At 40.4% G+C, this 12,822-nt stretch overlaps 1 protein-coding gene across 1 annotated transcript; it reads left to right on the top strand.

Annotated features, from left to right (window-relative positions):
* The first annotated feature begins 10,149 nt into the window (after positions 1 to 10,149).
* On the top strand, positions 10,150 to 12,133 carry GJD2 (gap junction protein delta 2). Its single transcript, XM_086748899.1, has 2 exons — positions 10,150 to 10,545; positions 11,142 to 12,133. Exons 1-2 carry the CDS (start codon positions 10,475 to 10,477, stop codon positions 11,983 to 11,985), a joined length of 915 nt encoding a protein of 304 aa, XP_086605025.1. The 5' UTR covers positions 10,150 to 10,474; the 3' UTR covers positions 11,986 to 12,133.
* The last annotated feature ends 689 nt before the right edge of the window (positions 12,134 to 12,822 follow it).

Below are 12,822 nucleotides of genomic sequence, written 5' to 3'. Positions count from 1 at the left end.
ATGTCTTGCTTTACAGTATATCTTCTTTTTCCAAAGTAATCTTAAAAACTAAAGAAAACCACATTGTTGGAAAGGGCTAATCACAAGAGGAGAGACCTTATAAAAAGGGACACTCAGTCTGTTCTCTGCTTAAGGATGTTTCTATCATCATGGCATGGGTAGGAGACTCGTCACGCAATTTAGTTTAGCTTTTTGGTCACATTGTCTTTCACAGTGAAACATACTGTATTAAGCCTGTTTTCCATGCAACAGGAACTCTGCCTGCATGGTGTGTATGACTCATCCACCTGTCTAGTTGGTGTTCTTTGGATTAATTGATCTACCTTTGAGCTCATGTTTTCTCTCATGCCTTGTTTGTCTTTGTGGCAGTCATATTTGGATTTCACGCATTCATTTTTTTCGCCGTAGATAGTGCCTTCAAGCCCAAGGAACAGTTTGCACTGACATTTCAGGTAGCATGACATTGGACTTTGATAACTAGTTGGTGTAATTAAACTAAATACACTTCACAAATATTTATTAAAACGCTGTGGGGACTTGGCTTTAATTTTTTCCTCTCTTCTCCTGCACTAACATTCCTGTAAGTCTTTTCTTTTTACGACACAATTTCTGCCCCAAGGCAGATCCTTCACTCTGAGGAAATCTATGAAATAATGAAATGTATCAAACAACATTAATGAAACAAATCAGATCAATAGTTTATCTATGTCTTTTGACATATTGCTTAATGACATATTTTTAAACAGGGCAAGTATTTAAGTGTTTATCAGCGAATATTTGAAGTAATTTGCCTAGTTTTTGTCCGCTGAAATCATAGGATGGATATACTTACATGGTGAAACCAGGGCTGGAAATCTACTGGTTTCTGTTCCTCAGTGTCAGAAGAGGTCTGGTTTTGAGAAAACACTAGATAGCTGCATCTCAAAGTGAGGCCTTGAAATTCCTGTCTGAAAATGATCTGTGTGTGTGTAATTTTCATCTATCTTAAATATGTGAAAATCTTTATTAAACATAAAGTTTAGGAGCCCTGCCCCTTCTGTTTTGTTGATTCACTGTAACCTGACTTTTCTTTTTAGGGAGAGTGAAGCCTCTGGGATGAGACAATTTTTCCATAGACTTATTCTTAGAAGTTTCCATGAGAAAGCCTATGTTTCATCCTAATTCTGTGCTGAAGAAGGAAAATAACAGTCAATACAACTAGGGAAAGGGAGGCTTACTATCCCATGTCACAAGATATGACCTCCTTATTGGTTTGCACACAGCCTGAGCAAGCCTACTTTTGATATTCTCGAAGGGGTTCCTAAAGAAAATAAAATTCTGGTTTTTTTTTTTTTTTTAATTATGTGCCCAGCAGGTATAGACACATACAAATGTAAAAGAACCTTCAAAATCTGAAAAACAGAAAATGTAGATAAAATCTGATGTAGTATTTGCAAAAAAAATCTTAGCAATTGATACAAAAAAAAAAAAAGTTGACAAAATGTGCACATAGAATATATACCCATTTGCATGTAAGTATAAATATATGATACTGTTCTCACTCTGTTGTAGCCTTTGAAGTTCTATTGATGAACATTTAAAGTGGCAGATGCTACGGTTCAGGGTCTGTATTAGGTGTTCAGCCTGGCAAGAGGTGGGTAAAGGAGCCTTTCAGTTTCCCTTTGATCCTTAGCTAGGTGTAGAGCTGGGCAAGCACCGGCGGGAAAAGTACCCAGGGACGACTCAAACAGCTGCTTGGTGCTGTTGTCAGTGTGAACCAGCCAGCCCACACCAGGCCTGCAAACCTCCTGGGAATGTCATAATGAAGATGTGGGTAGGGTAAAGGAAGGTACATCTTTCCACGCTATTTCCCACTCAGTCAGATAGACACAGCTTTAGATTAAGGAAATCATGGAGCAAAGTACCATGAAAAAATTCTTTCTTTTTTTTTTTCTTTATAAATTGCTGATAGTTTGGTTGTTTCTTACAGGAAAACAGTTCCCACTTTCTTATAGGAAAGTGTGAAAGAGGTTGCAAACATCTACAAAGCAGAGTTTCTAAATCTAAAATGCAAAGTAAATATCTGGTTAAAATGAGGATGAATTTGCACAGGTTGTGTGTAAATCAATGCAGCCCTTGAGCAACTCTGACCTATGTGAGAGATTATGTGGGTTTCACAGTCATCTAGAAAAATAAACTGTAACTTCCAGTACCATAGCAACCTTAGGCATAATGCTGATTTGTCTTTTTCTTAAGAGCACAGAAATAAATCATGCACAATTGTAGGTGTTCTACAATGTTTTATGATTGAATTTTTCTTTTCCTTTTGCTATGTCACAAATTCTTTGCTGCAACACAGCAAAAAACACATAAGCTCTAATGGATTGTGGAAAATACAGTTATGAACTGACTATTCCACAACATGAAAATTTTTGCAAAATCTATAGGTAACCACTTAAATTTTCTGTGTGATAAAAGAAATTGGGTACCATAATCACAACTTTATAAAACTCAGGAATTTGGATTCATAGAAAAATTTTATATTCTAAATTTGGTTTTGCTCCATTTTGGAACAGAAACATTACAAAAAAAAATTTACTGAACTGCTTATCTTGGGAAACATTTTGTTTAGGAAAGATTAACAAATGGTGTTCTGAAAACAAAGCATGCTCCGCAGCACTGAGCAGATGTTCTTTGCTAATAACAGTTGTGGAACTCAGAAAAATGCCAGTTTAAATCACCACCTGTGAAACTCCACATGTGCATGATTAGGATGAGTCTGGGAAACTATTCTGAGTCTAAGAATTGACATTTTCCTGTGACAGTGTGTAGATCTATAGACTAGATTAAAGATTCTACACTAAAATATTGACACTTTTGAATGTTTATAAAACTTAAATTCACTTGAAGATTTAAAAAAAAAAAATTCCATGAACTGTACAAAATATGTCAGATTCTTCTCTCAAAGTCATTACTGTATATTCTTAATCTTAATGTACTAATGTCACCAGAAAGATAACTCAATAGCTTTTACCTAGGGCCTTGCCTGGGACAAAGTCCCAAATCATGTGGAATTTAAATGTATTCTCCCCACACAGGCCATGTAAACCACCTCAATAATCTTATAGAATAGTATTCTTAGAGAACAGGAGTTTCTATGGAATTCTGCATTAAATATTATTTAATATTACTTTTGATAGTCTGTCAAGCAAATATATATTAATTATAAAGCACTTACATAAATACACACATTTGGACACATGTGTATGTGTGTGTATGCATTTGTACCCTATATATCCGTATTTCATATCAAATACATTTCACCCATTTTTATTTTAACTGTAGGATCTTTGAATGACAGAAGGATATAAAAACCATCTGCATTTCTTACTGAGCTCCTGCTTTTCACTCACATTCACTGACATAGTTTACTTTCAAATCAATTATTTGATTCCCCTAGTTATTTCAAGGGATTGTTTCAGACTGGCCTCCGAAAGGATGCTTTAATGTAATGTGAATTCCCTTCTGAGATTGGTGAGATGGGGAGGGAGAGACAAGAATGAGGGCACCAGGAATAGTGAAGACATATGGTGCTGTAACAGTCAAAACAAAGGAAGGCAACTCTGCTGTAAGTCACGTCACTGAACTGAAAGCAGCTGGGAGTATAGGAATTGAGCATTTGGATGAAGACAAATGTAGACAAGGCAAAGCAAAGCAGTAGATCTGAAAAAGACAGTTGATGTAATGCATTCATACTGAAATACTGACGCATGATTCCTCGGAAATATTTTTTTTTTCCTACGAAATACAAGAAGCACAAAAATGCTGCTTAGACTTCCAATATAAAGGACCCTTCTCTTATTATTTGATCTTATTTTTTGCTGTTCTGGGTATTCTGAAGCATTTACTAACTTTCTCATCATTAGTATTCTGCCATTAGAGCTCTAAAAATGTTCTGGTGTAACAAGGTCTTAAAGGTTTTTAAATTCTGGCCCCACTAAAGTAAGTGGGAATTGTCATTAGGACCATAAAAATGAACTATCATGGGACAGAGATGTTATTATATAAATTAAAAATGTATTTATTTAATATTTTAAAAAATATATTATCATTAAATATAATTGTTTCTTCCAATTACAATTTATAACTCTTTTTACTTTGTAAGGAAAAAAGGGAAATAAGATTTGGAAAACCATGTCTTGCCTATATTCTATGTTGGTTCTGGTACAGGGACAGAGTAGTTTTCCGGTATCTTACCATAATGCACTAATCAGTTACCTGGGGCTGCATTTCTTTTGGAATATGTATCTTTGAAAGAATAAACTTTAGGAAAAAAATCAATTTTTAATCAATGAAAGATGATTTTCGTTCCCATATTGCATTTATTAAAATCTTAGTATGTGCATATTTCTTTGCATCTCTACAATGTGTATTGATTATATGGAATGCTCTATAATCTTCCTTGGCCAAAGTATTTTTGAAAGGCTTTCTCTCTAGTGAGTATGGAACCTTAAAGTATAATGGGAATCCACGTAAGATTTGCTTACAAATTTACACTTAAACCATTGTAGTCCGTGAAGCTGCATTAACAGATGCTTTAGCAGAACGTGAGTGGTCTTCTGAGACTGGTGAAAGATAGAAAGGAAGATCAAGAGACCTACAGCAGATGATCTGGCCCCTGGAATATTTTACTACTTTTGTACTTCTTTCCTGAGCATATAAATTAATAAGGATTCAATTCAATGAAGTCTTCCTTCTAGTTGCAGCCTGCCTGCAAATAATTCAGGGTTTACCCTCAGGAGTTCACAAAAAGTGTGGACACCGCTGCATTGGGAGCTGTACATATACCAGAAGTATATGCAATTGTGATTCAGTATATATGTCCAAATTATGTCCAAGAAAACAGATTTGAGCTATTTTGTGCATGAGAAGTTCCTGGTGGACAACTGACAACATCGACATGAAACTTGAGTGGTATTTTTCTGTCAGGGAATAAAATATTCTATAACTAGAAAAGTATGATACTTAAAATTTTCTAGTTCCAGCAGTTACATTTTGATACTTTAAATCTTCTTAGTTCAAAATATTGTGGACTAATGCCTGCCCCCCTCATTAATATTTTTATACTAATACTTCTGGCAAGAAAAGTTATGGAAATTCAGCACGACTTGAGCCCTCACTTTAAAAGCTTGTGAATATTCATCTATTTATTCCTTCTTTACTGAAAACATTCCTTTATTTTCTAAAAAACCTTCTGTTTATAGCAATATTGAGTGGTAGATACGGACCTCTGACTCATAACAAAGTCTTAATGTGATTATTAGGATAACTAATGTCGTGGTTTTGTTAGTGAGGGGGGCCTAATCAGGCCTGAACTATGACAACTGAGTATTTTGTCTGTTTACACGTTACAGAAAGCCCTGGATTTTGTGCGCTCAATATTTTGCTGTTCTCAAGCATGATGTGTATGAATGCAGGCTGTATTCCATCCTCCCAAGAAAGAACACAAGTGCTTGCCCTGCTATTGACAGCTTTGACAGCAACACTGTTGAGCAGATGTGAAGAGTGTGCTACCGGTTTCTTGGCAGCAAAATGGCAGCATTCTTGAAATGTTGTTTTTTCTTGTGAAGGACTGAGGTCATTAGTACATCTAGATCTCATATCTTTTAGGAAATCTTTACTTTTCAAGCTGTAGGAAAAAAATGCACTTTCTGTGGTGTGAAACACTAGAATTGTCTTTCGAAGGGATTTCATTTAAGGAAAAGCACATAGAGGGATTTCTTATTAAGAGGCACGTAGCAGCTGACTGCAGCTAGGATTGCACTCATACAGTGGGAGGAGAACGTATGCACAAATGCTCATTTTAATGAGAGAGAAAGTGTAGGTGGAAGCAGATGACCTAGATGATTTTATGAATAAAAGATATAATCTGATGCAATTATTTCATTAAGACACAAATGGCACCAAATGACAACAGTGCATAGCAGATGGCTATGTGACGTCTTAAAAAGGCATTTTCAGTTTCGTGGCTAATGACTTAAATTTCATGAATTCCACCAAATACTATCAGAAAGGAAGCACTCATCATGTCAGTCTTCCAAAGAAAGTTCTACTGCTTTATGAAAGTAACACTGAAAATCTCTCTTTTGCAACACTAACTAGAAAATGCAGTGGCAAAGCAGATATGGGGCAATACGTTTCACAAAAACTTCTAAAAGAAAAATCCATTATTTTCTTTAGTAATAGCTTACAATTTTAATTAAAAGCTCTTTCTTTGCTCCCAGTTTGCTACAATTGGTGGAAACCGTGGTTTGCAATGTAATAATGAAATACCATCATTTGTCATGCAGTTTTGGACTCTACATATGACATTTATTTATTTGCTGCAATTACGAATCCACTGAGAACAACTGCAAAAAAAAAAAAAATCAAGGAAGGTTGTTGGTATAGTGCTAAAAATATGTAGATTTATTTTAAAATAAAATATTTGGAATAAATTTAGGGTGAGTATGTATGTTTAAAAGGAGGCAGTACGTGGGGAAGGCTTGTGTAAGGTCTGGATTATTTTTTGCATTTGTTCACTTCAGCATAGAAAATAACAAGGCAGGGGAACTCTGTGGTTTAGCACGCTGTCTGACAGCAGGTATGGCACTAGCCATGTGGCTTCTTCACCATGCCATCCAGTCACGTCATCCATGTCCAGGCTGCAGGGGTCTGACAGGAGAACCAAATGTGTCAGCTCTGCTTCTAGTGTTATCAGCTCCGTACTTGAGGAATGTGCAGCCAGTGAGATTTGACTGCTCTCTGGACCCTTTACAAAAACAGATCAGGGCAAAAGGGCTGGATTTCTCAGAGAGAATCTGACCTACAGCTTCTTAGAGACAGATTAACCTCAGTTTGGCATCAAACTGAGGACACATACGCTCTCATTCTTCAGACCTAATCCAAGATCAACTCAGTCTATATTATTTTATCATGAATTAATGTTGCAGGAGTGGCATCTTTAAACACATGCAGACTGTGACATTTTCTTTTTGCAAAGCTGGTTTGAGTTCCTATTAGGAACAACAGAGTTTGCACTGAATTTTTTTTCTGTAGAGGAATACTCACCCTCTTTGAATGCAAAGCAAAACAAACAAAGATATACTCTCCCACTCAAAAGCCTATGTGTGGCGTGGGAAGCTGATTTTGTTTCCTTCATATGCAACTGACAAAAAACATTGAACAGGACAGGCCTGGCCCTGCTGCAGACTGGTATTGCTGCTTCATTAGGAAATGGTTCTTTGTAAGCCGGGAGACATAAAGCTTTGATAATCCCGAATGCTTGTGAATGAAATGTAGCCATGGTTTTCTAATGTGAGTACCGTGCACTGTGCAACAGACACCCGTAGCATTCTTGGCAGCTTACTGCTCTGCAAATCCTGGCTTTACCATAGGCTGAAGCATTCAGGGGAATGGTGTAAAACCTAAGATGAACCTTCAGAAACTGAAAATCTTCTTATGTCTACAACTCTCTTTTACAATCATGGCTATACATAGTCTGAGCACTTCATCATTTAGACAATTTATTGGGTAAGTCCAGGGGTTGCTGTTATACATGTAATGGATAATGGAAATGCAAATAATTACATTCTTCATACACCTTTCACTGCTGCACTATACACACTATACACACAGAGAACATTGATTCTTATCACTTCTATTTTGACAGTCAGGGCTCAAATTAAGAACAGCAATTCACAGTTCTACGAAGTGTACATGTAAGTTTTAAATACATCAAACTCCTTTGAGTTTTCCATTCACTTAAAACATATGTTAGCATCATGAAAGAGACTCTCACGCTGATTTTTTTTTCCCCCAAACTCACTAAGGTCTGAAGCTCGGTAAACTCTCAAGTGTAAGGTGGAGTATCCTGCATATGAATACAGTTAGGAGGTGCATATGAAGTTACTGTTAGAAGAAGAGAGGTCAGCTATCTTGGAATGAGATGCAACTCCTGTAAGAGCAGGCCTGAAAGTATTTAGCTTTAAATCATATTTAAATCAAAAGTAATTTCGTAACAGTGCTTACATGTTTGTAGCATTCATTTATGACATTTCTCCTCCACAGCTGAGCTACCAGTATTAAGTAGAACTCCACATACAGCAAACACTGATTAAGTGTTCATTGATAGGCCAGTGTTTGATATGATAAGAATTTGATTCCTCTTTGTTTACTGGTCCTAAAAGCTCAGGTAAGTGGTTTTCTATCCCAATGTTAGAGAAGAGCTTTCCTTTGTAGGAATTCTTATATTTGTCTGTGAACCAAAATCTCCTCTCCTCTCTTCAGTGATTTCAATCACGGGCTTTCCCTCTCTGTTTGGTTTGCTAAATAGGATTATCATCATTAGCTTCTTAGTATATTCCCTGCCCTCTCTCCTTCTACACAGGCATTACTGCCTCCTCTACTGCTTTGATTTCTCTCATTTTCAGATCCATCTGCAAACAGATACTTTGGGGTCCTTATGAGACACTCATTTATCAGGGTATTTGAGTAGATATTACACTCCTTTTAAAACAAAAGAAACAACCACTTCTTTGTAGTTATGGTGTTGCTGCAGCAGCTGGTTTTACAAACTACATGCAAAAAAAAAAACAAACAAAAAAACCCAAACAAATGCAGGAAGTGTGAGAACCAACTTGAAGAAGAATGCAGTCAGATTTTAAGGAAAAACAGTGATTATTCAGTCTTCCCAGTAATTCCCAACAGTGTGGGAAGGAAACAAACCAGATTATTGAATGCTTCTTCAGTGACTCTTGATTGGGAGAGAAGAAAATTCTACCAATTTCTGTGCAAACAGAGGTATTCACTGATCTTCTCTTGTTTGATACTTTCCTAATTCAAAGATTTGAGGATCCAATCAGGCAACTGACCCAATATATTTTGAATCAGAGACCATCTGCACACTTCAGATGAAAAGACAACAAACCTCGGGGTGTCTAAAACACACAGATGTCCTTTGCACAGATGAAGCTTAGTCCTATCTATTCAGAAAACACATCATTAATACAAGACAGAATTGGTTAATGAGAGAGCTGCAAATAAACCAAAGGACTACACTCTTTATAATGTCCTGAGCAGTTCTGCTTTTGAAAGAGACTTATTTTGTTGAGTTTGGCAGCAGGAGCATTATGATCATACTGACTAGAATTTTTCTTATGTTGCTTTCTAATAAGATTAGTTGAGCAAAAAGAACAGGAGGTATGAAGCTATACTTGATCTTTATGGAAATATACAGAATACATTTTATTCTTCTCCGCCAGAGAACAGTCAATTCCAATTGGTGCCAATGTTTTGTGTGGAATTGTTTGGTGATGTCTCAGGTGCAGTCTCTAAGGGTATCTGTAAAATAAAAAAAATATTTTAAACACGGTGTAGTAGTTTATGGGAATAAAATGTGTGGACTGTTTATAATGCAAGGATTTATTCAAGATACTTTATTCTTGCGCTGTTTAGAGATGCTTTGTGTGAAGGTTTCACATCTTTCCTAGCAGACATGCCAACTCCATCTCAGAATTCTCTGAAATAGCAGTATATACCTTTTGTTTCTCCTTAGTGATTCTTGTATCTGAAATCAGGGGAGAAAACAGATGCAATTTTAGGTCTGATATCTTCCAAGGGTAAGAGTATTGCTGTGTGACACCGCTGTTTTTTGAGCAGCAGAAAACAGTCGAGCTCTGGGAGAGAAGCAAAGCCTAGCGACCCGGGGAACCCCCCCCGGCAGCCAGGCCTTCGCGGCTGGAGGGGCCACGGTGTCACCGTCACGCCCTGGAGCAGCTTCTCAAAGCAGCAGCCGAGGGGCAGCGCGGAGGGGGGGGGTGGGCGGCGGCTGCCCAGCCGGGGTGCTCCGGCGAGGGGGTGCTCGGTTGCACAATGAGCCTCGTGCCGACTGGGGCAGCGCTTCCTCCACCCTCCTTCCTCCTCCTCCTCCTCATTCATTTATTTCATTTATTTTATTGCATTTATTTATTTATATACACCGGAATAATAAAAATGAGAAAATCCGAGCGCTGCTTTTGGCTGCTCTCCACCAACCTGTCAGTGACGCAAGCGGAGACTACTTAAAGGCAGATTAGAGGCAGCAAGACACTAAAAGCCAACCTTCCTCCCTCCACTTCGCGGGTCCGCCGCGCCGCGCCACGAGCCGAGCGGGCCGGGCCAGTGACGGCCGCCGCGGGGCCCCGAGCCCAGCTCAGCCCAGTCCAGCCCGGCCCAGTGCAGCCCAGCCCAGTCGAGCTGAGCCGGGAGTCCTCGGCAGGGCTGCTGCCTCCAGCCGCCTTCCCATCACCGGACTGCGGGCGGTAGAGAGAGGTTGCTCTTTTGTTGTGTTCCTCCCCTTGAGGGAAGAAAAAAAAAAAAAAAAAAAAAAAAAAAAAAGAGGAAAGGGGGCGGAAGGAAGGAAGAAGTGAAGAGATCCCCTCCGCTTGCCAAAGTCTTTGTCTCCGGATGAACAGCGATGGGGGAATGGACTATTCTAGAGAGGCTACTGGAAGCTGCCGTGCAGCAGCATTCTACTATGATAGGGAGGTAAGGGCTACGGGGGAGCTACGGGGGGCACGGAGGGGGATCCCCTTCTGTCCGAGTGGGCTGATCGGCGGCTCCGCGGCACACACCGGGTCTCGGCCGTGCGGGGTACCCTTCGCGTGGGGGTCTTGATGTGCGTGCCTTGAGTGCGTGTGTGTGTGCGGCACAGGTCACTGAGGCGCGGGGACACCGCAAACGCCACCGCCCTTGTCCCCGAGGAGCCGCGGGGCAGCGGGTGGCCATCGGGGAGACCCCGCCGCCATCGGGCTCCCGCGGCCGGAGCGTACCGCGCCCTCCCGTGCGTGCAGGGACTATGACGGCCGGTGTCATTGCCTTTTTTCCAAAGGGAGGCTGGGACGGGGGACAGCCCTGAGATTTTTGGCAGCGGCGGGCTCCCGCGGCAGCGCATGGCCGCGCCGAGGCGATGCCGCTCCGGCTGCGCGCCTCCTGCGCGGGAGCGGGGCGGCCGCCGCCGGGGCGGCTCGGGGGCCCGGTCAGCACTGGACAGCTCCCGGCGGCGCGGCGGGGGGGCCCGGTCAGCACTGGACAGCTCCCGGCGGCGCGGCGGCGGCGCGCACTGACCGGCTTCTCTGTTCCAGGATCCTGCTGACCGTGGTGGTGATCTTCAGGATACTCATTGTGGCCATTGTAGGGGAGACGGTGTACGATGACGAGCAAACCATGTTTGTCTGTAACACGCTGCAGCCAGGCTGCAACCAGGCTTGTTACGACCAGGCTTTCCCTATTTCTCATATAAGGTACTGGGTGTTCCAGATCATCATGGTGTGCACTCCCAGCCTTTGCTTCATAACGTACTCCGTTCACCAGTCTGCTAAGCAGAGGGAACGGAGGTACTCCACCGTCTTCCTCACCTTGGAGAGGGACCAGGATTCAATGAAGCGTGAGGACAGTAAGAAAATCAAGAACACGATTGTCAATGGGGTGCTGCAGAACACTGAGAACTCCACCAAAGAGGCTGAACCAGACTGCTTAGAAGTGAAGGAAATCCCCAATCCTGCTATCAGAACTACAAAGTCAAAGATGAGGAGGCAAGAAGGCATTTCTCGATTTTATATCATCCAAGTGGTCTTTCGAAATGCCCTAGAGATTGGATTCTTAGTGGGACAGTATTTTCTGTATGGATTCAATGTCCCTTCCATGTATGAATGTGACAGATACCCTTGCATTAAAGAAGTAGAGTGCTATGTCTCTAGACCCACTGAGAAGACTGTGTTCTTGGTATTCATGTTTGCTGTCAGTGGGATTTGTGTGGTGCTCAATTTGGCAGAACTGAACCACTTGGGCTGGAGAAAGATCAAAATGGCAGTGAGAGGAGTACAGGCAAAAAGGAAATCCATATACGAAATCAGAAATAAGGACCTGCCAAGAATGAGCATGCCTAACTTTGGCAGGACTCAGTCAAGTGACTCAGCTTATGTGTGAGGCTGTGACAGAACTGAAACACTGTGCCAGGTGGAACAGACCCAGATACCATTAGAGAAAGGTACATTGCTTAGGCAAGCATTTTATCAAACCACCAAGAAAGCCATTAAGGTATTGGATCTGCACTTACTGAACTAGCTGCAAAATGCAGTGCTATGTAAAAGACTGAAAAACCAGCTATAAAACCATGCTTGATCTAGCCTTACAGCACAGCTACTATTATTCCTACTTTTCTTTCTAATGATTGGGTGTTATCTGTCGGTGGAGTGGCTTTTTGATCATCTTTAGGATAAGTTTACAGTTTGGACTGTCTGACTAATTGTTGTAAATGTGTAGAATGCTCATACTAAAAATCTGCAAGGATACTCTATAAGGGGTGGGATGGGGTGGGGGAAACTGTTGCAATGTGCAGATGTAAGCATGTTTTAAAAGGAGGGTAATTGCACTGTAAGGAACCTGACCACAGCTGAATCAGGATATCTGCGTTCACCTGTCTATCTCACAGATGTCTTATATTATTTTGCTTGTCTGAATCACAGAGTTTATTCCTAGTGTGTATTACTAGCTATTTTCTATCATAGTTTGTGCATCAATTAGTTATGCTAAACAATAAATGCTGAATATAATTTTGCAATTTTTTTTTATTTGCCTGTCCAAACACACACACACACACCAGAGACCTTAATCATCTTACATTAGCTGTGATCTGCAAAATATATCAGTACATTTCAGTTCATTCCCCAATATGTGCATGAATAAGATGGAGTTGGTTCATGCCAGCCAAGTTATGTATTCACCTACAATCACCTATGATGACACACATACCAAAGGAACAGA

The sequence above is a fragment of the Chlamydotis macqueenii genome, chromosome 5 (genome assembly GCF_036417535.1).
Source record: "Chlamydotis macqueenii isolate bChlMac1 chromosome 5, bChlMac1.mat, whole genome shotgun sequence".
Lineage (NCBI taxonomy): Eukaryota > Metazoa > Chordata > Aves > Otidiformes > Otididae > Chlamydotis > Chlamydotis macqueenii.
The sequence above is the reverse complement of the archived record's forward strand: the minus strand, read 5'-3'. Positions and strand labels throughout refer to the sequence as shown.

What these genes read in the sequence shown, in the direction of transcription:
- GJD2 (XM_086748899.1), top strand. Translation starts at nt 10,475, where the DNA reads ATGGGGGAATGGACTATTCTAGAGAGGCTACTGGAAGCTGCCGTGCAG. An exon ending in CATTCTACTATGATAGGGAG is followed by an intron (nt 10,546 to 11,141) that starts GTAAGGGCTACG and finishes TCTCTGTTCCAG; the next exon opens with GATCCTGCTGACCGTGGTGG.